The following is a 26,518-nucleotide window of genomic DNA, read 5'->3' as shown; positions in this document are numbered from 1 at the left end:
GATAGATAGATAGATAGATAGATAGATAGATAGATAGATAGATAGATAGATAGATAGATAGATAGATAGATAGATAGATAGATACGGTCAAAGTCGCAGAAGTTCGCTAAGAAATGCTTCGCATTTAAAAGAACTAAATGGGGAGTTGCGGACAAAGCCCCGTGAAACGTGCGAGGACTGCGGCCCGCGCCAATGAGATCCTGGACTAAGGATGCCACTCGCTGATCTTATCAATGAAAACTAAATAAATGTTTAGATTCTCTCTCTCTACGACGTGATCACGAAGCACGCCTTAGAAGCGGACTACTAATCAACTTTTGAAACCCGTCTAAACACACGGGTGTTTTCGCACGTTTCTTCATGTCGAAAATGCGAGCGCCGCGGCCGAGAATCGAACCCGCGCCTTCGTACTAAGCAACGCAACACAGCAGCCAGCCGCTGAGTTACCATGGCGAGTGGGTTCACAGGAAGTAGGGTCTAAGAACAAGCTTGGTCAGTGTAGACACCTGTTACGTCATTTTGCAGGTCTTTTTCCGCGTGCCGCGACTGGCCCGAGGACGCAGAAAAAAAAAGAGTACGTTCCTCTTCTGCGTACGTAATTATGCTCAGTATTTCATACACAAATTCCCGCAAACATCCCCCAGAATTAACACCCCCCCCCACTCCTTCCAAGAAAAAAATTTCTGGTTACGCGCCTGTTCCAGGCCGATTCTGTCGCCGTCGTTACACGCCGAATTATACTTATCGTCAAACTCGTCTCGAGAGAATGAGCGGTGCAATCACGTCCACTTTTCAAGAATTGGGAAATGCGTCGGGGGCAAGCAATTTGCTGCACACGTGGCTCACGCATAGCCGCCACCCAACAAAAAAAAAAAAAAAAAAAAGAAGAAGAAGAAGAAGAAGAATGTGGGAGGAAGTTTATTTGAAGGCCCACGTTGCGAAGGGCCAAACTGCAGGAAATCACGACCTCAAGTCACGCCGAACGCCATATCCACGACACGCGCAGGCAAATTTGACGATACATATGCCTCTAGACTTTTTTTTTTAATATAAGGAAATACATTGCCGCGGCGAAAGCTACATTAAGAAGGCTAATAAACGATCGCCTGAGGGCAATCGTTTATATGGAAAGTTGTAGGTCGTCACAACTTATGTCATATAACCATTTATGAAAAATAAAATCAAATCGAACTCTCTGCATGTTCGACGTATGATTCAATCCAGCGTTCAGGTCTTTTTCTGCAACCACACTGAACGTTCACTGCCGACCCACCACGTGATACAATGTTGAGTGAATTATATAAACATTTGCTTATTTCGATGTCAAAGGCGCACCTAAGCCAGAAAATAAATAACGCACAGAAATTTCAGGCAGTGGAACGCGAAAAAGAACAAATACAACCTAGCACGAAACGAAATCCAGCTAAACACGACTTGTCAGTCACGGAAAATAAAATGTTTTCGGGCAATGTGGGCCGCTGCTCCAGTTACGAAATGCGGTAGAGCGCTGAAAAGATTTCACAATGAAGCAATTGATAAGCGAGCACCTTCTTCAAAGGAAAGATTATTGACAGAAACTCCAGCCTCCGCAAATCGGGAGCAGCACAAATCGGCGTAGTCTCGCAGAGAGAGAATAAAACGTTCATTTGATGTTCTGAGAGAAGATCGGTGTTTCCGTCTTTCGAATCTTTCGTGCTGTAGAATTTCTGGGTGAGTAGCGGGTCCGAGGGTGGATGCGATATGCCGGGGTACGTCCACCTAAAGCCTCTCGTCCACCAGTGAGCTAGCGCCACCTTCAAACTCATGGGAGAACGAAGAGCCAGCTTCCGCAATGCGCGCGCACACGAAAAAAGACAAACTGATCGCAGAGGCCGTGACGATGATGATGATGAGAAAAAGCGAGCGCCATCTTCGAACAAAAATCGGAAAGATAACGTCGCCTCCGCGATGTGCGCGCAAGAAGATACGCAATGCATGTCTCGGGAGCTATCAATACGCGAGCGCCATCTCGGAGCAGAAAATGAAAAGAAAGAACAGCCTCCGCGATGCAAGCACGAAAAAAAATTGCACAAATGCCAGTCTCGGAGGCCAGCATCAAAGAAGCGCCATCTCCAGTCGAAAAAGTGAAATAACTGGCCTCCGAAATTTGGGAGCAGCAAGACAACATGATGTCCATCTCAGAGGCGTCTATACACGAGCGCCATCTGTGAACAAACGGTCAAACGAAGAATCAACATCCGTGATGTGCGCAGGACAAAAAATGAGCGGCGTTTATCTCGAAGGCTATGTTAACAGTTCATCAGTTGTTCCGGCGTACGACAGATGACAGCACTAGCGGAAGCAAAGCCAGCGCTCTCTATTGAACGTCGTGCAACTTGTTTGGCGGATCGTTCCGAGTTTCGCCGACAGGAGCCGCGCGCGTTAATTTCGAAACCGAGCCACTGAGTAACAGAATTCGCGGATGCTGACGCGAGCATATAACAGCGTTTAAGGATCTCAAAGCCTATTGCTTTGATGCTTTGAGGCTTCACTTAGTACAGATATTTCGATTAATCATTACAAACAAGCCCTAATTTGACGGCATAACAGAGCAAAGTTATTCCGTAACAGGCGCATGACGTCAATGAAAATTTCACTGCGCATCTTTCTGCCTGTTTTACGAAAACACGTCTCGAAAATTATTCATTTACTCAGTTCTCTTTCTGTGTTTTCAAGGTACTTGGTTCTAAGGCACCCAAACAGTGACGTTAAACTCAGTGCCCAGATATTTTAGACGAACTTTAATAATCCAGATCAAATATCGCACGCGTTCACCTTACACGGCAACGTTTCCTTGTTTCAAATGCACGCTTTGAAATTAATTTGACATCAAGACACCTTAAACGTAAGACGTTGTCACATAACATTAAAAGGTTAGACAAACGGGTTCATTAACACGAAGCTTGTTTATTAACACGAAGCTTGAAATCTCAGCGAGAGAAAGCGTATCGAATAGAGTTTATTGCGTTATTTAACCGAAACCGTAATTAAAACAGTAGACAAGGCTAGCGCCATGGAGCTCAAACAAGAACAAGGTTACAAAATCAAAGCGATCGGGCGACCCCATTGCGCGCCACGGAAGCCCATCAAAAGCATCCTCATCAACACTTCAGTGGCGAAACTCTCCTCTCGTCCTCTTGCCAGCAAATGAAGGGACGCCATACAAGGCCGAGCTTATTGAAAGCGCCCGATCACCACCACCACGGGCCCGATAGCAAACGAACTTCGAACAAGCTATCCGATAAACCGCGCGCGCTTCACAATACGTGCGGCCTGCGCGCGTAAAATGCTTTGCGTTACGGTTGAAGAACCAGAAAGTCGTTGGTTCGGTGAACAAAATTTCCTCCATAAAAAACACGTAGGCTAAATATATACCGATCACAAACGAGGTAGCGCGAAATGGAACGCGCAATCACTGCGAGCCAGTGAAAGCGCCCAGATAGGGGTCATTGACACCAAAGGAGTAACTGTACACCAAAATAGCGGTGGTTTCTAGGTTAAAAGGGAAAAAAATCAAAGCAAACACGGTACCTGTATCTCTGCTATCACGTTAGCTGTATTTTCCGATTAAGAACTACTCCGAGTACTACTCGGATGTCAATGACCTCAGACAACGTGCGACGGCGACTACCAAGTCTGTAAGAAAAGCTCAACAATGAAACACTTTAGAGCAATTCGAAGCGATCACGCCACCGGAGGTTCAGTCAAGCTCTCTAGTCGTTATCTCGAGCCAAGGCGTGGCATTCGCGATGAATAAACTGCCACAATAAATTTGACATCAGACAAGGACACAGGACGCGCGCGCGCGGTAAGCAACAAGTAGGCGGCGAAGCGACGGGACAAAGGACGCGCGGACCAAAGCGACGCCCACAAAACTGACGCTGAATAAATTAATAAAAGTGTTACGCTGCGTCGGCAGTGAGGTCACTGATGTCTCTTTCTAGCATGAAACGCTGCTTACTGGAATAATGAGACAAAAAACACGCTGGCTTATCACTAGCTTGTGTAACAAAGGGATGAAGTTGGAAGCGTCGGCTGTGTAGTGGTACGTCAAACGAATCTCGGTAACGCAGGGATGTGGAGGAATTAGAACATCAGCTGGGTACTACGCCACTTTCGCAACGCTTCGAATGGACTCATGAGATTTAATCTAGGATCGATTGTTACACACAGCAAAGCCGATCAAGTACTGCGCGAGTGCGGCATTGTTCGCTACGCTTCAACCCGATGATGCATCGGAATTAGGTGGCGCATCTTTTAACCCTACCGCATTCCGGTACACAAAGGCATTTCACCACCGCTGCCGGCATAATTTACAACATAACCTGGTACCACGAGAGCAGTGCGATCGCGCCTAGGAGGAAAACGAGAGCAAGATGTTCTGCTTTCTCCGCTGCTCACCTGAATTCCGTAGCATCCAGGGACGGATTTTTTTTCCCTTTTTGTGGGAAACAGCGCCGTTAATCCGTAAATCCCGGGGCACACAACATTCGAGCGCGCGTACACACACCTCACCACACCAGAGCACAAGCACTTCCGTCAACACAAACCCCTTCGCGCCGGGCCGGTCACCATTCACCGAACAAAGGCCGTCACTCACGCTTTTTCCCACATGCCGCCATTGGCTTTGTTGCCGCGCCAGCCGCGCCTCCTTCGGGCGTCGCGCCACTAGGAAAGCGTCGTTTACAACCCAGTTCCGGAGCTTCCAAAATAGTATTCACCAAGCAACAATGAGCTAAAGATTGTCCTGTTACCTAACAACCTCTGCTCTACCAATAACTTGCATATTTTAAATTAAACGTAGGAATTTTACTTATTTTGTTTGACGACAGATGTCGCGACAATTTGTACATACTTGTATTTGCGTTTGTTAAATGGACGTCTTGAGGTGCAGTTTTGCAACAGACGATTAACTACTAGTTTTAATTTACCAATTTTATTATTTGCTTATGCGATATCTTCAGCAGCGATATTACGCAATAATTTTAACAGATATTGCTTTCTCTCTTTGAACCAATGTCAGATATATTTTAGTATAACAAAGTACGACGTAGCTAGTCGTTTAACAATAAATAGCGCTGCCGGCGAATCGCGAAACGCTTGAGAACGAGAGTTTCGTGCATGGTGGTAGCCGGCGTGGTGACGTTGCGCTGAGAAGGATTTGTTTTGGGCTTGGATCTTCCACGCAAATTTCAAGGTTTGTGGTCGTGCAAATGACTTCTTAGGCGTTCAGAGTGTTTGATGATCGATATGTTTGCATGCCTGCCTTAATCATAAGTTGCTAGTCGCAGAAGTTTAGTTCGAAAGCGAAGAGGGTTGCCGTGTTGGCGACACGTAGACCGGTGCTTCGCTGGCGTCTATCTCATGCTTCGATGAGCATTTAACTGTTTGTGTGTGAATATTTCGAACCTAGATCTTATACCTACCCTTCATGCTCACCGACTGTCCGCGTAGTGTGTGTGTGTGCTTGTGATCTGTTGAAGGTGTGTTTGTTTTCTTGTTCGGTGGGGTCATGTCTATAGCGGAGGCTCTGCAAATAGCTGGTAGCTAACTAGTAGTGCTGTTCTTTTGGATAACGTATCTACAGAAAACAGCAGAAGCATAAGTACCTGCTCAATATGGTCCTTATGATTTAAGCTGAAGCAACGATTTATCAGTTATCAGGTCGCTAGTCGGCCTAGTTAAGCAGTGTAACACGAAACCCAGCAATGTTATGTAACCGTGTTTCGACTGAATATCACGCGCGTGAGTTTTTCGTGAGCTAAATCTGCTAAACAATTTAAGACGTTATAGTCTTCTGTCTTTTCTTTTTTTTTCAGTTGTTTATTCGAATAATTCTAAGGATTTATACTGCGTTCCTTACAAGCTTACAGAGAGCAAAAACATCGTAATGCGATTTTGTTTGACTAGTCAGGAAAATGAGTTCTATAACCAAGGCACATTGCCCGAGCACCACATCCTACAGTGCTTTTTCTGCAGATTAGTAGCGTTGAAATATTAACCTGCATTTCAAATGCCAGCCTGCATTGCACTAAAAATAATTGCCCTACTTCGTTCACCTTGCATTTTATAAGTTCCGACACTTCCTATGCGTAATTAATTTTATATGTAAATGTGTCGTAAACAACGGTTCTTTGCAGTTCTCGCCATCATCGTTGTTCCATCATTTTATTAGAAGCTACGTGGCATATCAATATACCAGGGCACACACAATTCGTGCTCCAATTCACCGAATCTACATGCTTCATACGTACAGCGAGTTCTACAAGACCCATTGTTGAACATAAGATGGACTTAGCTCACATCTACAATGCACTTACCACTGTGCACTTTTGCACAAAAGTTTTGAAGTATATGATACCCCACAACTTCGAACTTCTGTGCTATTGCTAAGCCATAAAAGTGTTATGTACTCGTGAATCCGGTTCATGTTTCATAAACTTTGTTTTCTTACTATTGCTTTATTCTGAAATTATTGAACACCATGAGGAAGTACAGAAATAATGTAAAATATTTTGTGTGTGCTCAGGAAACGAATAGCTTGTGAAATTGCGGAGGGATGCAGGATAGTCGAGTATGATAACACATGTGCTAGCCATTCATCAATTGAGCATAGCGATTAAGTGACCTTTCTGGTTACATGATATGTGATATAGCAGCGCACTCCTGGTTTCAGAGATAGGTCATCGAAGGAAAGCTAGTGGCATTTGAGTACAGGCTGTTTGTGTGCAGGTGTGGGTTTTAAGGATTGATGTTGGTGTGTTATATATTTTTCTTGTGTAAGAGAAATCTCACCCACTAGTCCGCACTTGTCTTGAGTTCTTTCTTAAGCCCATGTTGCAATTGGTGCCCTACATGATGTATCGTATTCCCACATCCTCATAAATTTTGTATTACACGTTCTGTGCAGGTCACCATGATCACCGACATCCAACTGGCTGTCTTTGCAAACGCCCTCGGGGTGTCGTTGTTTCTCTTGGTGGTTCTGTACCACTACCTCTCTGTAAACAACCCAAAGAAGAGCGATTAGGTATGCATTCGTAGCCATGTTCCAATTGCGGCCTGCATTTTATGCATTGCCACGTAACGTTCTGCACGCATTGCAGCCAAGTGTGTGCCGTGGCTCTTGCAAAACCATGGCGTACATTGCGTAGTCTTGGAAACCAATGGTGTGATTAATTTGAGGTCTCTATTGGCTGGCAAACCAATGCATGATCGCTGTGGAGCGCATGGCTAATACTAGTCATAAGGGCACAGATTGATTTGTAGCTGCACTAAGCATTTTATTCCCCACTCACTCTAAAGGTTTTTTTTTTTTAACACATTGTATTACAACAGTGGCCGTACCTTTACCTGCTTTCCTGGGTATCTGATGGCATGTACTAGGTCTAAATGTTCAAGTGCATAATTATATCCCCCTTTTATATGTTCACATTTATTTGGTGTCATGAGTTAGCCGTTCGGTTAAAGAGGCATGTGAAATGAGGATAAGATAAGGAGGCTTTTGAAATAGTGTGCATTAGTGGCGACATCGAGTAAGCATGCATTACATAATATATGTAATGACCAAGAACTTCTCGTGTGTATTTCTATACTGCGTTGTTTCCAATGCACATTGAGTTCTGGCTAATTAACCTCAGTAATTGTCAGTAATTGTATTGTAGTGTGATGCCATACTGACGCATAAACTTGAGTATATGTGAAGTGTTATGGGATATTATGGTCATAGCTTCCTTCTTGTTGCTTTAGCATTAATAAAGGTGCTTTTTCTTTCAACCAGTTACAAGTTTACCATCTTTTAGCATGCCTGAGGTATGTGCATCCATCTTGTTTTGCAGGGGATAATGTGTGGCTGGTGTGCGTTCATCAGGACTGTGCCTGCATCTGCTTTGATTTGACTTTTTCATGGAGGGAAACCCACCAGACTTCAACTAACCATGCGAGCGTGTGTGCTGTAAATAAATGATGTGCACTGTTTCCTGACCTGCCTCTTTTGTTTGTACAATGCCTCATTAAGTAGGACGGAATTAGAGTAAATTCTGAACAGGAGGTTGTATGAGCGTGTGACATGGTAACAGAATGTTCGAACTTGCAAAAAAAAAAAGACCTGTAAAGGTAGTTGCAGATTACCATTCCAGTCTTGGTCATATACGTCATGCACATCCCGCATTTTTCGCGCATTGTAATTGGCTTCTTAGTTGAGATAAAATGGCATATTAAGTATTAACCTATTGGTCCAGTCATTTGGCAAAAAACGTAACATTTTTGGCATTGAAAACATAATAAGCTCTCTGGACCGCAGTTCCTTTACAAAGGTCATTATGTTTTGACAGTTTCAATATAAAATCGTGAGACGAAATTACGTAGTGGCGACCAGTTCAAGTTAATACCAAATTTCAGCTTAACTTCTTGCGGCACTTGATCGTGTGTCGGGTTAGTAGGTGATGTAAAAACACTCATCGCAGTTCAGCATAGTGCGAGTAAATTTTTGCAGGATGAATTACCTTGCTCGTGTGACACAGCAGGCTTTTTCTTGTCTTTCAATAATGTGGCACTGTAGTCAAAACTACAATGCTTGTCTTGACACTTAGGGTAAGCTCTGGATTGCAAGCAAGAAGACAGCGGAAAGGAGAGGTCACCTTCTCGGCAAGTGTGCCCACACCGTTGAACATCAGGCCGGTGCACCTCTACCCCCAAAAAAACAGTCAGTGCCCAGCGGCAATGGAAATCGAATTCACTACCTCCCGCATCAGAGGTGGACGCTGTATTCCATTGAACACCAAGGGAAACACTCTAATCGCTACCCCCTGAAAGAAAGAAAATATTTTTGTGTCTGAACTCTCTATGGTCAATTCATACAACTTCCAGCGTACAGTTTAACTCGTTAAAAACAATAAGTTTGACATATATTATAATTTGATATAAAACTCTTATTAAAGATTTTTCTGTATTTTCGATGCTAATATTGGTGCACAAGCTGGCTTCACAAAACTGCTTCCTGAAAATGCAAGGAAGGCGGCTTAGGGCAACACATGGGATTTTTTTTTTAATTCTTATTTTTGCACAATTTATTGTAGGCGAGAAAATCCGGTATCGATACGGCCCTCGTAATCACATCGCTCAATCTCGCAAATGCATGCGGGAAAGTTCCATTCCGTGAGAAAAAGCCGGCAGATCCCACGCATTGTGGCAATCGATGTAATGCGAAGCAGCCAGCAAAGAGCTGCATACATCGTCTTGTATGTCGTTTAGCAAAGTGCGTGTCATGGTTTTCATGTTAACTCCTATTATTTATGTTCGTCACACAGTAACGTCGCGCAATACCAACTTCGGAGTGGATCAAGCTAGCGAAACGGCCGCCAGCGCCCCATGAGCCTGGCACGTAAGTCATCCTGTACATGACATATGTGTCATGATTTTCGTGTTAACTCGTGTTATTTATGTTCGTCACACAGTCACGTCACGCAATACCAATTTCGGGGTAGATTAAGCTAGCGAAACGGCCGCCAGCGCACCATGAGCGTGGCACGTAAGTCATGCTGTACATGACATGCGTGTCATGATTTTCATGTTAACTCGTGTTATTTATGCTCGTCACGCAGTCACGTCGCAAGATCCCAATTTTGGTGTACATCAAGCTAGCGAAACGGCCGCCAGTGCACCATGAGCGTGGCATGTAAATCATGCTCTACATGACATGCGTGTCATGATTTTCATGTTATGACTTGTCATTTATGGTCGTCATACAGTCATGTTACGCCATACCAACTTTGGTGTACATTCGATTAACCAAGCGACCAGGAGAGCACAAAGTCGTAGGCGGCTAGATAGATAGATAGATAGATAGATAGATAGATAGATAGATAGATAGATAGATAGATAGATAGATAGATAGATAGATAGATAGATAGATAGATAGATAGATAGATAGATAGATAGATAGATAGATAGATAGATAGATAGATACGCTCAAAGTCGCAGAAGTTCGCTAAGAAATGCTTCGCATTTAAAAGCGAACTTCTTGTGAGGGAAGGCCAACTTTTGGGGCGTTTCGCACTGCCCAATATTCGATATGTCAAGTGTTCCGGCTATTTTTGTTCGATGGAGCCGCAGGTTTTCCTATGCACTGACGTTGAAGCATTGACGTGCTCGAAAATTGTTCGATATAGAGGATAATTCGATTTAGCCGAGTTCGATATGGTAGGGTTTGGCTGGCGATGAACGCGTCCATCGGCAAGCGCTTAATCATCATCGGCTCGACTCGCAAGCTCTTTGCACGTGCCCGACCGAGAGAGAAGCGACGAAGTCGAAGATCCTCCGCTGGGTATGCGTCTGCGACGAAGGATGCTTAGAGGCTGGAAAGCGTTTTTGCTGACTTTCGGCGTGGCTCTCCTGGCTGTCCTCGGGTGAGTACACGCACAATTTCACCCTTCAACAGCGGAGTATTGCGTTTTCTGCTACGTCACGATCGGCCCTGCCATGCACTACTACACCGATCTGATTCGGACGTCCGCGATGCAGGCCACCTTTGTGCTTGGTTATGTTTAGTGGCCCTAGCACCGAGTGACGTTCTTTACCATAGGCGTGCGCACAGGGGGGGGGGGGGGGTGCGGACGCTTCCGTAATAACCTAAGGGGGGGCGCAAGGTCTGATCCATACATTGACCCCCATAGTCACCTAAGAGGAGGGGGGCGCAAAATCTGCCTCGTACATTGACTTAGTATAGGAGGGGGGAGGCGCTGCGATGACCCTTCACCCCCCCCCCCCTGATGGGGAACCCTGCGCACGCCTATGTTCTTTACTATCTTCCGTACCACCCTGTCTAGCGCCGGTGCGAGTTGTCAGAAAACTCTGATAAAAACAAAAACGTATCTAAAGGGGGGTGGAATGGGTTAAGCTAGGGTTGTGTATATGATAAGAGTGGATATTATGGTTAAAATTGGGGTCATATCATTAGTAGAAGTTATTGTAAACATAGAAAACGTCTAAGAAACCCATCCGATGGGGCTAGTTGCAGCGCCTTGAAGGATCAGATCTGAACCACGCGCTGCCTTCTAAGTGGGTTCGGTAGCGCGCGAAACACGAACGCCGAAAACGAAAATACATAGCAGGTACGGAACCGGTAAGAGTGACGCTCCCCCAGCCCTAAGTCTTGCATTAAGGTCACTTTAGGTTTTTGTTTTTCTACATCGACGCTCTTTACCTCTAGACAATGCGTTTCCAGGGAGTTACTCTGGCGGCTGGCGCCCGTATCGGGAAAATTTCGGGAAAATAAAAACGGAAATAACAGAATCGTATTGCTAATTAAGATTCGCTCTCACGTGTAAATGTTATCACACAGTGCTTCACAGGCGCTGATGCGTTCCCTTTTACAACGGCTTGTATTGGCCGCGAGATCGAGCAGAGTCGGCACCTAGCGGCGAACGGATGAAACCCCGTTGTGTGGATGGCTTCATGCGTCGTCTGCTAGACACACCGTGTTCGCATGTGTGCGTACGTCATGCACGTCCTCAGATTACAGCTTATTCCATATTGCTAGCACAGTATCAAATGCTTGTACGTATGTCTACACTGTATACGTTAACATTTCGCCTTACGATACTTGTATGCACTCTAATAAGTGAGTACATGCCCGTGTCGGTATGGCGCCAGGTCTAACCATCGTACCGTCCATTCGCCCAAATCCCCAAAGTGGGTACCACTTTATCGTTCAAGCACATCACATACTGCTTTGGCGCCGTGCTAAACGAAAAAAAAAGTACTAAATGTCGAGGTGTGAATGCAGAATTTTAGCGACACCACCTCGTGATGTGATTTGAAAATCCTTGTGATACCGCAAAGCATGAACTAGCGTCTGCAGAGGCCGGTTAGCGGTAAAAAATACCTGAAGCCACGCATTTCTACCGCAGTACGCGTATTCATGCAAACAGAAAAGCAGAGTGCACAAAGTTATACTTCATCTAATTACGCAGAAATACAGGCTCCCTTTCTTTGTAGCTGCTAGAGCAAGAAGTAAATACTTTATTTGCTCAGTCGCGCAACACTGTTTATATTGTGGTATAGGCAAAACACAATTTAAACACGTGCAAATAAAGCAAGAAAAAACATCGGTCACAGTGCAAAACACGAATGTGACCGAAGGCCAGTACCCCATTGATTGGCAGATTGCACTTCTCTTACACGTAATAGGTACGTTAGGACGGTTTCGTGCATTGATGTGGCAATGGAGGGCGTATACATCACCATTACGCTGTAGTCAACGCGCTTTATTCGCTGACAATCGACTCAAACCGCCTACGGCGAAGCGCCGCTGCGTACATTTCTATACGCGCGCCGACCGCCTATCCACACAAACGCAGCGACGATACTGCCACCTATAGCCCGATCTCGCGGCGAATTCACACAAACGCAGCGACAATGCTGCCACCTATAGCCCGATCTCGCGGCGAATAGTTAATTTGTCAAATATGGCCCAATGATCGTACGCCCCAGTCTTGTTGGTCTTATTCATCCAGCTGAAATTTAAGCAAGCCAGCCATCTCCATTGTGCTTTCTTATGTAGCTATCTGTTGGCGCCGTGATGTCGCGCGCAGCATCCTCTCGTCGAAGAAGCACTCGCTGTGGCCGTCCCCGCCGGTGACCCGTGAGCCGCAGCGGGACGTGTTCTTCCTGAAGACGCACAAGACGGCCGGTTCGTCGGTGCTCAACCTGCTGCTTCGGAGAGCCGACAGCGAGGGCCTCAACCTGGCGCTCCCTAAGGACGCCAGTAGCCACATGATGGGCTATCCGCGGTCCTTCTCGCCGCAAGAGCACATGCTCAACTACTCGCAGTGCGGGCTGCGGCCCAATCTCATGGCGCTGCACATGAGATTCAACGAGACCGGGGTCAAGGAGGTACGTTACTGACGGCGCCAAATGACCTCACCCACAGGCGTGCGCACGTGGTGGGGGCGCCTACTGAATTATCTAAAGGGGGGTGGCGCCAATTTTGCCCCCATAACTTTACTCAGCCGTATCTTTCAAGTCATTTTTCAATGCGCACTAGGGTTTTGCCCACCCAAACGCATGCCCGCGGCCTCACCACTGCTTCCACGATAGCGTGCGCAGTATTCTCTATTAGGGGGGAGGGGGCGAAGATTCACCGCAGCCCCCTCCCCCCTCGCCTCAACTTGGTCGTGTCCGGAAGAAAGGAAGCTTCACAATGTACGCAAAAATTAAAGTTAATTAGCGATGACGTGCTTCTGACAACGGCGTGTGACTGGTCCCCACCTTTCCGGAGGTAAACAGTTCTTGCTTTGCAACATCTGTGGCCCTCGGCCGCCAATATATCGTCAAAACCCTGCGTGGCCATAACTTCGAACATTAAACAATGACGCGACAAGTCCAAGTGAGCAAAGCGTATATTATGGCAGACTTGGCGCCTTCCTTGGATGACCAGGGGGGAAACAGCTCCCTTGACTCCTCCCCTCCCCCCCCCCCCCCTTGTCATCAGAAAGTAAGGAAGCTTGGCACGCCTTTGTACTCACGCCTACTATAAGATAGCCAACTGCTTTTGGCCCAGTCTAATGTTCACGTTGCGCGGCAGATACTAAAAACGGAACAGACGCCAATAAACAACCCTAGTAATGCTCACGAATAATGGATCCTTCATTCGTTTATTCATTTGACACATTCTGCAATCACCAAGTGACCCGTACTGCGGTGTTACTGAGACGCGATTTCGTCCTGCGCAGGTGATGCCCCCCGACACCATGTACGTGACGATACTGCGACGGCCGACGGACGCGTTCGCCTCGCTCTTCTACTACTTCGAGCTCCACAACATTTATGACGCCAACCTGACTGCCTTTCTCAAACAGCCATTCTTCGTACAGGTTAGACAATAACGTCTCACTAACAGTGCTGCTGCGCGATGTACCAAGTGAGGAGGGACACAACACGACCGATGACTCACGTCTGAAGGTTCTAAGGAAAAAGCCTTAAGGCCTCATCAAATTCGAAGAGTGACCGTAGGCGTCATTATGAACAATGCAAGGAAAAAAGGCGCATCATGTGATGACATCGCATATCACCAAATCTTGAGACGCCATAATGACGTCACTATGGTGTCACATAACCTGACGTCTCAGGATGAAGCCATTACATGACATCGTCTCTTGGTCAAGGGGGGGGGGCGATTTTGGAGGCACTACAAACACACGTAAGGTGAAGAAAGCTTGGAATGCCCCCGATCTTGAAGCCAGTGCAAAACCACGTTACATGCGGAAAGCAGTGGGGAGGGGAATCGATACAGTCGGCTGGAAAGAAAAAGATAGCTTTCGCTTTCGAGTCATCTTAGAGAATGAATAATAGCAGACCAGCGTAAGGAATTGCCGACGCCCTCAAGGCTTAAAACAGCCAACAAATGGTTTACAGAATAATGAGAACGCTCGTCCAAGCAATTTTTTTAGTTGTATGTAACTATATCGACGCCTCAGTTACGCAGTTTTTCACCCCCATCACCCCCTCCTCCTTTTTTTTTCTTTATCTGGTAAGTCTTTTATATGAGGCGAGCTTTTTCGCTTTCCTCAAGTTCCTTCCAATGGTTAGTTATTAATGTAAGTCTAAAGAATTTTGGTATAAGGACGATGAAATAGACTGAAAACGTCGAAGTAGTGGGAGCATAGGCTGTCGCCTTGCTGTTCTTAGCATCGCCCGAAAAAAAAAAATGATGAGTGTTGTACTAACAGTATTTGGCTATGCCTCACTCGTGCAACAGTGGGAGGCCCAGCTTTCAAGCTTGTAGACGTACGAGCAGCGCAACCTTAAGCTACCGAGCAAGGGTCAACGGTTTACTGGACTAGGAAAACAGGGCGAGTCCTTTTGCCTGTTCTTAATGTCTATCGGGGTATCTCTATTTTAACAGCGGAGATGTTTAAGGCCGAGGTAAATCCCTGGGGATCCGTCGTCCGCAGTTTCCAACCCAGCTGCGAGAGCTAAGCCTGACGAGAGGGAGAGCATGGTTAAAGCTGGTAGGGAAAGGGTAGCGACGGGGACAGGCAGAGAGGAGGGGAGCAAAGGCGAAGCTACGGCTGGAGAGGGGCAGGTGGCGTGGCGAGGAGGAGAGAGCAGGAGCGCGATTGACTGTGGCCAACTGTGGCGCTGAAAGGAGTCGACCAATAGTAGCGCGCGCTGGAGCACAGGTGGTGCTGGTGAGAGAGGAGGAAGGGCGCGCCGAGCGTCTGCACAAGTGGAGGAAAGGCGCGCTGATGCCACCAGATCCGCTGTTTAATCAGCCTTCGAGACGTTGAGTTGAAGCTGCGCATAATATTTTTTCTCTCTCGGTTCGTCCTCAGACGGTGCGCGATTCCCGTCTGCATGGGTCACTGGGCTTCAACCAGATGGCGTTCGACCTCGGCGTCGACGGCGACGACATGGCGGACCGCGGCAGCATCGACGAAATCTCCCGGTTCGTGCAGTCCGTCGACCGGTGCTTCCAGCTCGTCATGATCGCCGAGCGGTTCACCGAGTCGCTTGTGCTGCTGCGCGATCTGCTCGGATGGCAGCTGGACGACGTGGTCACCTTCAAGCACAACGTGCGCCTCCACCGATACCCGACGCTTGACGAAGAAGCCGTCAGGTGCGGAGAGAAAGCACAGTACAGCCACGGCCGCTGGATGAAAACCTTGTGCACTTTGATTCAGCGGCCGTGGTACAGCATTAAGCGAAGCTTTACGAGGGCTATTGACACCAATTTTCGAAGCTGAGTTTGCTCTTCCATACAAACCTCGGGTATATAGAGACGGCTGTGAGCAAACATCATCATTATCAACCTGACTATGCCGACTGCAGGGCAAAGGCCTCTCATATTTCGCCAATCAGCCCGGCCCTGTGCTTGCTGTGGCCACATTATACCCGCAAATTTCTTAATCTCATCTGCCCATCTGACTTTGTGTCTTCCCCTCGCGTGTTTGCCTTCTCTGGAATCCAGTCAGTTACTCTTAATGAGCGTCGGTTATCTAGCTTACGCACTACATGCCCTGCCCATTTATTCTTCTTGATGCACTCTTCTGCATGCACTCTATAGTATGCATGCATACTATAGAGTGCATGCTAGAGAATGTATACCATAGTATTTTATAGAAAAAATTCGCAAATATTAATGCGAAAGCCTTAGATGCCTCATGAGTCACGAAAAGTGACCGTCGGCGGCGCTAGCAGGAGCGATGCAAACAATCATCATGTCACCCCATGACGTGGCAAGTAGCCGAAATTTGTGACGTCACGATGACGTCACAAGATGCATGGGCTCCAGGCAATCGACCGAGAAGAAAAAGATGGCTTTCGCCTTCAAGTCATCTTAGGAAATGCATATACGACCCTGTGAGTTTTTCGTGGGACAAGAAGACACACCAAAGACAAGTATGCATTTTTTAAACACCCGGCTAGAACAGAACAACTAGCCCAGCTACACATTTTGTTAATGTGTAGTACAGAGCATAGGCGTCATCTAAGGATGGGGGCAGTGAGTGTGGAGAAATGATCGCCCCCCTTCCCATATTAGTCCACAGAAATCAAAGCCACCCCTCCTGGCCATTAAACTTACGGCTTGGCTAATAGTCGACCAATTCTATTCTACACGTGTAGTATGGCTTGAAGGAACCTTGCGTAAGTCTACTCCAGAATTTAAAATGAACGTGCCAATTAAACAGGCCGAACTTCTCATCAACGTTTTGAAAACTTTGTGTGGATTCCCTTTACGGCTTCGCGCGACGAAAAGATGAATGACAACATTGCCATTTTTTGAACCCTCCTCCATTGTGCAGGCAATTCCGCGTGTTATTTGCCATATATAGACGATCTTACGTAAAGCACCAACCCAACCGTTTTCATGTGTACACGTTCACCGTAGCACTGTTCGTATCAGGGGCGTAGCCAGAAATTTTTTCCGGGGGGGGGGGGGTTCAACCATACTTCATGTATGTTCGTGCGTGCGTATATATATACGCAAGCAAAACTGAAAAATTTCGGGGGGGGGGAGGGTGTTGAACCCCCCCAACCAAACCCTTGGCTACGCCCCTGGTTCGTATAGTTTTTAAAGATGCAAAACGTGAAGGTTAACAAACCAACATGGCGGCACTGAAACCCATCCGTAAAATAGTATATAGAGCGATTCACCGTTTTGACCCATAAGTGGGTCGTTAGTGTCTCCCTGAAAGGCGGTTATTAAAAAAAAATATATAGGAGTAGGTTAATTTTTGAAGGCACTCATTGACTCGTAGCTTTATTAGGACTTCGACATCGAAGACCGGCCGTTTTAGTCAACAGCGTGCGTTTCGCTTAGTCCAGAGTTTATGCGCAGTAAGCTTGGGATTGTGAAACACTTAGCGCGACACTCTGTTGCTGTGTATACCAGAAAGTTCATACTGAGTCGGCCGGTCCCCGTGATTCCTTTACGTGCGATCTCGTGCTGTGGAACTCGATACGACCAGCTAATCTTATCTCTTCCTTGGGTGGCGCTAAGATGGCCAGAGTTATGACCTCGCAGCGCCTGACAATCACGAAAGCGGGCTTTGCCGCACACTGTGTCTTACTGCGGAGAAGCTTGCCTCAACCGATTGTGAAAGGTGGCTTTGCCACTCAAAGTAGCTTATTGCAGTGAAGCCTAACTTTAATAAAGGAAGGATGTGCTAGATCGTTTATATTTGCTGCAGTTAAGCTTTTTAATTAAATAGTTCTCGCGTTTCCTTTGCGTAATAGCCTAATAGGTGATCTCTAAAACATGGCGGTCATGACGTATTTCTGGCCTCTGCGATGCGCTCGCAGCATACAAAAGCATATAGCCTCTGAGATGTGTGGCTATTAAATATGCGAGGAAACTAACGCTGGGATGCGAGTTAGAATACCCCCTAATCTTTAGAGAACACATCTCGCAATGTCACGTACGCAGATGGTGCGAGTAGATTCGGCATACGCGTGTTGTCCTATGCTAAGCTACGTTGGGCAATGACGTAGTTTCCGTGAAACGGAACTTGTGACAGATCTCGTTTTTTTTTCAATTTTTAAGTATTACAAAATATGCAAGATATGTAAGACTTAAACCAGACGCTAGCTAGTAGGGGTCCTGCATATACGTAATTTGAGTTACTGCAGGTAAATATAAATATATGACTTTTAAGCATGCATATTTTACAGGAAGTATGATGCAGTATAAGAAAACGTGCATTTAATTATTACAACAGAGCTGTTATAGTCGAGTTTTGCCGTGTGTCGTAGATAGAAAATTATCACCATGAACCGGCACGCGCTTAATCGCATCAGCACCATCAGAAGGCGAGCATCGTAACCACTAACCACTTGGCTACCCAGGCACGCTAACAGAGCATATCATAGCCTTGTATAGTAGAGCAAGGGTGTGTGAAAGTGAGAAGGGGAGAACGAGTACAGAGAGAGAAAGAAAGAGAGAGTGCACGCACAGCTGTGTGAAGTACTGAAAAGCAAGAGGTGGAAAAAAAATCACGCCATTTCCCGCTAAAGGGAACCATGAGGCGATGCAAAGCAGCGTTTCGGCATGTCGAGCCAGCGTTTCAGAGGGGTAGCGGAGAGGGGGAGGGGAGAGGGAAGTGAAGCGGTGAGGGAAGTGGAGAGGGAGAGAAGAGTGGCGAGGGGAGTGGAGATGAAGTGTGTGGAGAGGGCTTGCGCATGCGCAGTAACGGTGGTCACGCCGCACACCGCCGGTTTGAACTCCGTCATAAGATGCTTCGCATCTAAAAGAAAGAGGAGAGAGGGAGGAGGGTAAAAGCTTCTCACCAATCCAGGACCAGCTAGGTGACTGCTAGCTCTGCTGTGACCCATGCCTTGCGCGACTTAGTGCAAACTGCACCAATTTTTTGCATAGATAACTATGACACTATCACAGCACTTCAATTCTCAATTGTTCTGCGTCATTGCGATCCGACCGGCCTCACGCAGTATCCTGGAGAAGGCGAACCGCGTGGACGAGGCACTGTACAGACACTTCGCGGCCAAACTGGATCGCCAGATAGAGGAGTTCGGCCGCGGCCGAATGGAGGCCGAGGCGGCTGCGCTGGAGAGTCGCACTGCGTTCTGGTATCGGCGGTGCGTCGACTCGGTCAGGGTGTCCAAGGTGGCCGTGATCGAGTACTCGCCGCTCACGAACGTCTCCAAGATCGAGCAGCGCATGTGCAGGCTCCTGACCACGCCCGAACAGGCGCTTGTGAAAAAGGCTCGCCAGCGACTTTTCGCGCTCTGTCCGCAGGTGTCGCCACCTACGACCACCACGGCGACGCCGGAGCACAGGCCCAGATAAAGGACGAACGAAACAAATGCGCTTATCTTCGCAAACGAAACGATTGTGCCGCCTTTTTTTTTTACCTATGCTTTTCTATTCGCTTCGTTATTTCATTGTGAACCGGAATTTTATTTTGATATAGGCCATGTTCAGTGTATCGTTATTCGATGGAACCCGTCGTGGTAGCTCAGCGCTCAAGGCGTTATAGACGATGATGATGATGAAATGATGAATGCTATGGGGGACAGAAGCTTCCCTTATAACGGGGGCGGTGACATGTCTGCCACCAGGCTCGAAGGCGAAAAAAAAAAGCGCTTCCTTGTTTCATGTTGTCCTAAGCCTTTCTACATTGATTAAATCTATCTTATTATACCAAAAAATTTATAAATTCACGGTCCATCTCTCTGCCTCTTAAGGCAGAATGACCTTATTCCCCCCCCCATTATTTATTTTTGTACTTTATCTCTACTCTTCTGCCACCAATACTCTAACCGTCTCTTACTTATTTCTATCGCGGACGTGTTCAGCTTTCCATTGTTGTCCCTAAAACCCAAGGCTTCCTGTAGACTCGTGCCACACGTATACCTGGGTGAATATCGCCACATTCAATCAGTACATGTTCCATCGTTTCCTTAGTTCCCCCGCAGCATGTACAGTGTTCGTCTTCGTTACTGAATCTCGCTTTATAACTTCGCGTTCTAAGGCAGCCCGACCTTGCTTCAAACAGTAAAGCGCTTCCCCTTGAATTATCATAAACCTTTCCCTCCTTATTTCGTTTTTTCCCTTTCGGTAGTTACTCAGAGCCGGCTTCTTTTCCATCGCTGTCATCCAAAGTCCTCTCCGCCTCCCTGACCTTCCGCTTAATGCTCCCTGTTGCCATATCGCCCGCACTGCTAGCCGTATATTTACTGGTGAGCCTCCTAGTTCTCTTTCTCCACTGCGTGTCAACGCTTTTTCTATACAAATACCTGAAAACCTTCTCTGCCCATCTACTCTTCTTCATTTTCCTCAGCCTCTCTTCGAATCTCATTTTGCTCTGCTTCCCTCACTTCAAAGCCTGTCCATCCCATATCACCCTTTACAGCCTCATTGTCGTCTTCCCGTGAGCGCCCAACGCGAGGCGGCCCACCGTCCTTTTGATTACATCCATTCCTGATTGCACCTCTGACTTCATGCACACCACTGAGTTCCAAATGTAAGCCCCGGAACCAATCACCCCCTTCCACAGCCCTCGAAGCACCTCGTACCTATTGTATCCCCATAAAGCTCTGTGCTTCATACTTGCAGCATTCCTCTTTCCCTTTGCTACCGATGCGTTTCTCTTGTACCTCACTATATCTATCCCCCTCATTTACTCATACTCCGAGGTACTTGTACTCGCTTACCCTCGGTATTTTTGGCCCTGTATTAATACCGTATGGTCTCCGTGATCATTGACACCATCAATCCACATTTTGTTGCACTAAATCCTAGGTCCTAGAGCTCACATTCCCTTCCGCATATATCTGCCAGTCGCTGTATATCATCTTGACTGTCCGCAAATAAGACAATATCATCAGCAATAAAATAGACCTGGAGCTTCTGCTCAACCATCGTGCCGACCTGTTTGTGTGACAAATTAAACCCAATGTTGCTACCTTCTAGCGCTTTTTCCATCCTCACCATGTACAGCATGAATAACAGTGGGGACAAAGGACATCCCTGTTCAGCCCCTTGCTAATTTCAACGCTGCCTGGCTACTTATTCCTTCCCATTCTATAACAAACTGTATTTTCTCGGTACATTTCCCTCAAAAGCTGTATACAGTCGTCCCCTATTGCCCACTTCTTTCAATATATCCCACAAAATTTCCTGCGTTAACGTGTCATACGCTCCGGTGATATCTAGATAGGCTATGTATAAGGGCCTGTTTTCACTATTTTCGATATTTCTATACACTGGGTAGAACAACAGATTATCGTCTAACCGCCTGTCGATTCGAAATCCATTCTGAAGTTCTCCCAAAATATCATTTTGTTCTACCCACGCTTCTATTTTTAATTGTACTGCCTGCATCGCCAACCTGTATAGCACCGATGTAATGGTTAGCGGTCTATACGAGCGAATGTTATCCTTTCTCCCCTGCCTTTATAGATTAAGTTCATTCTACTTTTTCGCCAACTGTCTGGTATTTCCCGCTCCTGTAAGCACTTTTCTACGGCTTTCAGCAGTGCTTCTTTAGTGTTATGTCCGAGTTCGTTAATGAGGCTGACGGGAACCCCATCTAAGCCCGGAGTAGTGCGCTTAGGAATTTTTCCTTCGGCCTTCTTCCAATTGAAATTCTCTAGTACTACATCTTCGTCAGTTGCACTCCTTTGCGTACTATTACCTACCGGGGGAATCCCCTGGGTGACCTTTTTAAACGAATCGGCTGTTATCTTTCGGATGTAACCTAGCGCTTCATGCCCTTCCAATTGATTTCCTCCTTCATCTACCAAACGTTGTTGCATTGTGACAGACTTCCTACCTAGCGCTTTTAGGTGGCTCCAAAATATCCTAGGCGCGGCCTTCTTCTTTTCGCGAATCTCTGTCATCCAGCGTTCACTTTCACCTTTAATTTTTGCCTCGACTAATTTCTGCACGATGGATTTTTGCTCTAAATATATTTCCCATATTTGGTTGACTTCGTCCTGTGGCCGCTTCTCTTTTTTGCCTGTCTGTGCTCCCGTGATGCCTCACGTCGCTTCTCGATCGCCTCCCGGATTTCTTTGTTCCACCAACTTTTTGGCTTTCTCTTTCCTTTCCAACAAATAGTTTTCTTCTCTTTTTCCATTTCTTTTGTGATTATATGTAGCAGCTCACTATACTTCCAGTCTTTGCCTGGCAGTTCGTCTACTTTTTCTTCGACTCTTGCGGCTACATTCGTTATTTGTTTGTCATTTAGATACAAGCTGCCAAATTTTGATTCTATGTTCTTATTTTCAGTTTTATATCCCATTTGTAATATTATGCGTTTATGATCACTACCCAAGCTGTTAATGCCTTCCTCGTCTATTCTCATCTCTCTAAGTTTGTCATATATTCCTTCTGTCATGAGACAATAATCAATGCTCGATTGCCTGTTTCCGACTTCCCACGTGATCTGCCCCTCACACTTCGGCCCCACGTTAACTATCTCAAGACTATGTTGCTCGCAGAGATCTACCAATAACTTGCCATTGGTGTCTGAATATCCGTCAAGGTCACGAATGTGAGCGTTCATGTCCCCTAGAAGGATTATTTCGGCATCATGACCAAATTCTTTAATATCGGTGCTTATGCATTTCACTATCTCCAGATTCTTTCTCTGCAGTTATTCCCGTCCACAAGTATGCTACACCTAGCCACGTTTTCTTTCCAACTACTGTGCCCGAAACCCAAAGGTGCTCTGAACACGTCTGCTTCACTCTATCCCATTTTGTTCTGCTATGAATTAGCATTCCAACACCCCCACATCTCCTTTCTGATGTGATCCTGTTACATCCTTCCCAAATATAATTGTCAATATGTGGGTGGCTCTTCCAATCTCTAAGGTGTGTTTCTGTAACCGCATAAACACCTATCTGTTCCTTGTTTAACTGTCCCTCAATCTCTAACCATTTTTTCCTTTTTTCTGCCACCCTGCATGTTAATGTAACTAATTGCAACACGCGCCTTCTCCCTTCTTTTACCTTTTCTCTGGTTTTTCGCTATACTGCCTGTCAAGAGTCCCCCTGGGTTGTTTTCCTCATTACAAGCTACCCTGGGCACCGAAGGGCCCGCGTGCCCCCCAAAAAAGCTACTGCGCGTCCCGCAGTCGCCAACCCACCTCATGACCAAGCCTCCTATCGAAGTGTATTCCGTCTCTTTGAAAACCACCCCACCTGTGCACCTCTCTGTTATTTCCACTACCTCGATGCCTTTCTCTCGACTCATATGCCATATCTCTTTGTTTGCGTCGACAACCGCTCTTTGCAGGTTGACGTCACGCACCGGTACCTCCGGTATTGTGCCTACCACTATCTGCACCTGAGGGGAAATGGCGCGCATGTCATCTACCCCTTTCGCTAATGTGGTCGCTAGTTCGGCTGATTCTTCATTCAAGACGTGGTTTAGACCTCCCGCGATTATCACGAGGTTACGTCCCATTAGCCTTAGTTGCGAGTTTTGCGCTAGCTTGTCTCATCACTGATCCCAGCCCATGGTCCCGGGAACTTCCCTATTAAAACTCGTTTGTCGCCTCTCACCCTTTCCTTGACTGCTTCTGCGCATCTAACTAAATTCGAGTCCCCGGCGATTATCACGTGTTCCGACTTTTCTGCTGGACTCTCCCGCACCTGGCCACTGCCTCGGTTATTAGCGCGTGCCACTGCTGCTGTATTGTCCCCTCCCCTTCCCAAAACTACTTGGAAGCTAGGTCCTGTGACCCTTGCACCTGTCCTTTTCCAAACCTGTTTCCCCCTTCGCGTCTACCACTGTGGGGGTCGATGCCCCTCTGTTCCCGCTGTCGCTTGCTTCCTTGTTCGCCATGACTACCTTTGCTAACCCCTCCTCGGCTGACTTAAGCCTTTCCCCCATAGCCATCGTTTTTTTCCCGCTCTGGTCGCCAACGCATTTTCCAGCTCGCGATTCTTACCATGAGCTCATTCTGGGCAGCCATCATTATTTCCATTTTCGCCTCTAACTCGCATCGCATTGCCCTGGCTACGCCCCTGCTGTCAACAGCAGCGCAGGCATGCGCGAGTAGCCGCTATGCAGCTTTGGAGCTCGTATACGAAGTCGGTTTGCCTGTGCCCATAGGCGTGCGCAGGGGGGGGCAAGGGGGGCGAGAAGGGGGGCGCAAAGGCAGCCGCATACATTGACATAATAGGGAGGGGGGGGGCGCTGCGACGAACCTTCGCCCCCCCCTGAAGGGGAACCCTGCGCACGCTTATGCCTGTGCCTGCAAAAGTACACGGCGCGAAAACTGTCTCGTTCTGGCATGACACGAAAGGGTGTTCTCTGATGAGTGCCGATGCTGTCACATACCGCATCTATTAAGAACGGCGAACGTAAATACGACGTTAATCGTAAGCAGTAGCCGGAGCAACGGAACGATCTGCCGCTTCCCCGTCGGCCGCAAGAAAATCTAATAACACATGGAGGCTAGTTTCCTGCTAACCTTTTTCAGTACTCCATTTTCCTCAATCTGAGCAACACGGCACACGAAAATATGTCGGCATTTGCCGTTCCTATCAGCCGCCACATGTCGATAAGTACGCTCCGTGTGTGCACATGCGGAGCGCGCTTGGCCTTCAACATGGCGGAAATGCGCACTGCGGCCGCTAGATGGCAGCAATTTTGCATAAGGTCTATCTAGTGGAGATCAGTGGTCTATACGCTGCTAAGCTCGAAGGCACGGGTTCGACTCCCCGTCACGGATGCCACGTTGTCGCACCAACTAACCCAAAAGGATACGATAAAAAGTTCTCGACATGTGGTTATCTAGAAGCGTTTCCGAACTGCAAATCGAATCGTTGCCATGAGAGTTTTTCGCGAACGTTTTTATAATGTTACATTCCCAAGAATTTTACACTTTAAAGGGTGTTCTCTTGCTCCATGAGTAACACCGCTGCATATACGGCAATAAAAAATTTAATTACAGACGGCAGTGAGCTCGAACTAATAACGCAGGACTAGAAAAGACAGCGTTAACAACTTTGTAATGTACCAAAGGGACTTGTAGAGTGAGTATCAACGAATCGATCAGGCGATCGATCCCATCCAACCGCCTGCGTCTTCGTGCTCTCGCGGCCGTTTCATTAACATAATATATACCAAAAATTGGCATGGTATGACAGGAGTGTACGACGAACATAAACTACAGGCCATGACACGACAATCACGTCATGCAAGTCATGATTTACACGAGACGTGGCATGGTGATTTAGCGGCCGTTCCATGAACTCGATATTTGCGACATTAACTGCGCATGCGCAGATAAGAGAAGCAGTCAGGCTAATCCGCTTCTCCTTTTCTCCAATGCGGGACCCAATCTGGACACAGCGCACTTGCAAAGCAGTGATCGCGAACGATCGAAGAATGCTTCCAAATGCGTTTGCCTTGGCTGGGGCGATGGAAAACTGAGCAGCTGCCTCCCTTCAACACATGCAGGCCCCCCGTTTTTAACGCAGTTTCTATTGCAAGCAGGCAAGAAGCAGGCATTAAGGAAATCTCTAGATTTTCACAGCACGGGCCTCGAATAAATGTATTTAACGCGAATGCATAACAAGAAATAGGTCGGATAAGAGAACATGGACACGGTTTGATGTCTGCACCTGGCTTTTAAAAAATCCTAAGATATTTGTATGCAATTAAAAACAGTAAAAAAAACGAGTCTTTCAACATCTGACAGTGATAGCACGAAACTACGGTAGAACCGCCATAGGGCAGTGGTTCTCGGCAATGGATGTTTCGGGGACCCCTTGCGGACCGGTTGAAGTGATGAGGGACCCCTTGCAGTGAGAGAAAATTAAAAAAGAAAAATGGGGGGTCATAACTTGACACAACATGCAGCGTGATAGGCACCTTTTATTTCTCCCTGGCAAAGAATGGTCAAAATGCCACGTACGTCAATTCGATCTCAACACCTTGTCAATAAGTTGTGCGGTCTGCAGCCACATTGAACTTGTTTCTAGCTATGTTTGCTCTTCAAATATGCAGGCCTATAAAGAGGAATCCTGGCGTGCGTAGGTCCGTAGAAAATTGCAACAAAAGCTTTACAGCCATTAATGGAGAAGACTGGGAACATAAGTCAGCTCTGCCGCAATTCGTGTTATGCGGTGAAGCATACCAAAAATCAGAAGGGACCACTGTTAGGGAACAGTGTGCCCCCAAAAACGAAGTTTATTTTTTTTTCGAGGATGGGTTTCGCGGACACCCACTGCCCTAGGGTACACGTATAAACACCACTCCAGACGTAACTTCCTTCTCGCAATATGTCTTACTTTTGATGAGTTTTATTCTACCGTATTACATATTATAGCAGTTACTTCCACTCCGTAGCGTGTGTCCTCTCCTTTTCCTGCTGAACAAGCCTATTTTATTCTTTACAATGCTTGCTTTGTCGTTATTTTTCCATGCTCTGTAATGCTGCCTAATAACCCTTCAGTGTTGCCCTATGGATCGTCTTGCATATTTGTTCCTGCATTA

The 26,518-nt window shown here is 46.8% G+C and overlaps 2 protein-coding genes and 1 long non-coding RNA gene across 3 annotated transcripts in view; 2 read left to right on the top strand and 1 right to left on the bottom strand.

Moving 5' to 3' along the window:
- Positions 1–4,689, bottom strand: part of LOC119407049 (phospholipid phosphatase homolog 1.2 homolog) — an 83,954-nt gene extending 79,265 nt beyond the window's left edge. The window contains exon 1 of the mRNA XM_037673886.2: positions 4,441–4,689. The gene's annotated coding sequence lies outside the window, so the exon portion shown is untranslated. The remainder of the gene's footprint in view (positions 1–4,440) is intronic.
- Positions 4,690–5,126: 437 nt separating this feature from the next.
- Positions 5,127–8,022, top strand: LOC119407048 (uncharacterized). Its single transcript, XR_005186605.2, has 3 exons — positions 5,127–5,236; positions 6,950–7,069; positions 7,878–8,022. It is a non-coding gene; the product is annotated as an uncharacterized LOC119407048 (long non-coding RNA).
- A 2,361-nt stretch (positions 8,023–10,383) lies between these two features.
- LOC119372351 (galactose-3-O-sulfotransferase 3) lies at positions 10,384–19,348 on the top strand. Its single transcript, XM_037642826.1, has 5 exons — positions 10,384–10,445; positions 12,633–12,933; positions 13,773–13,913; positions 15,375–15,658; positions 18,991–19,348. Exons 1-5 carry the CDS (start codon positions 10,384–10,386, stop codon positions 19,346–19,348), a joined length of 1,146 nt encoding a protein of 381 aa, XP_037498754.1.
- Positions 19,349–26,518: the final 7,170 nt, after the last annotated feature.

The sequence above is a fragment of the Rhipicephalus sanguineus genome, chromosome 10 (assembly GCF_013339695.2).
Source record: "Rhipicephalus sanguineus isolate Rsan-2018 chromosome 10, BIME_Rsan_1.4, whole genome shotgun sequence".
Classification (NCBI taxonomy): Eukaryota; Metazoa; Arthropoda; class Arachnida; order Ixodida; family Ixodidae; genus Rhipicephalus; species Rhipicephalus sanguineus.
The sequence above is the reverse complement of the archived record's forward strand: the minus strand, read 5'-3'. Positions and strand labels throughout refer to the sequence as shown.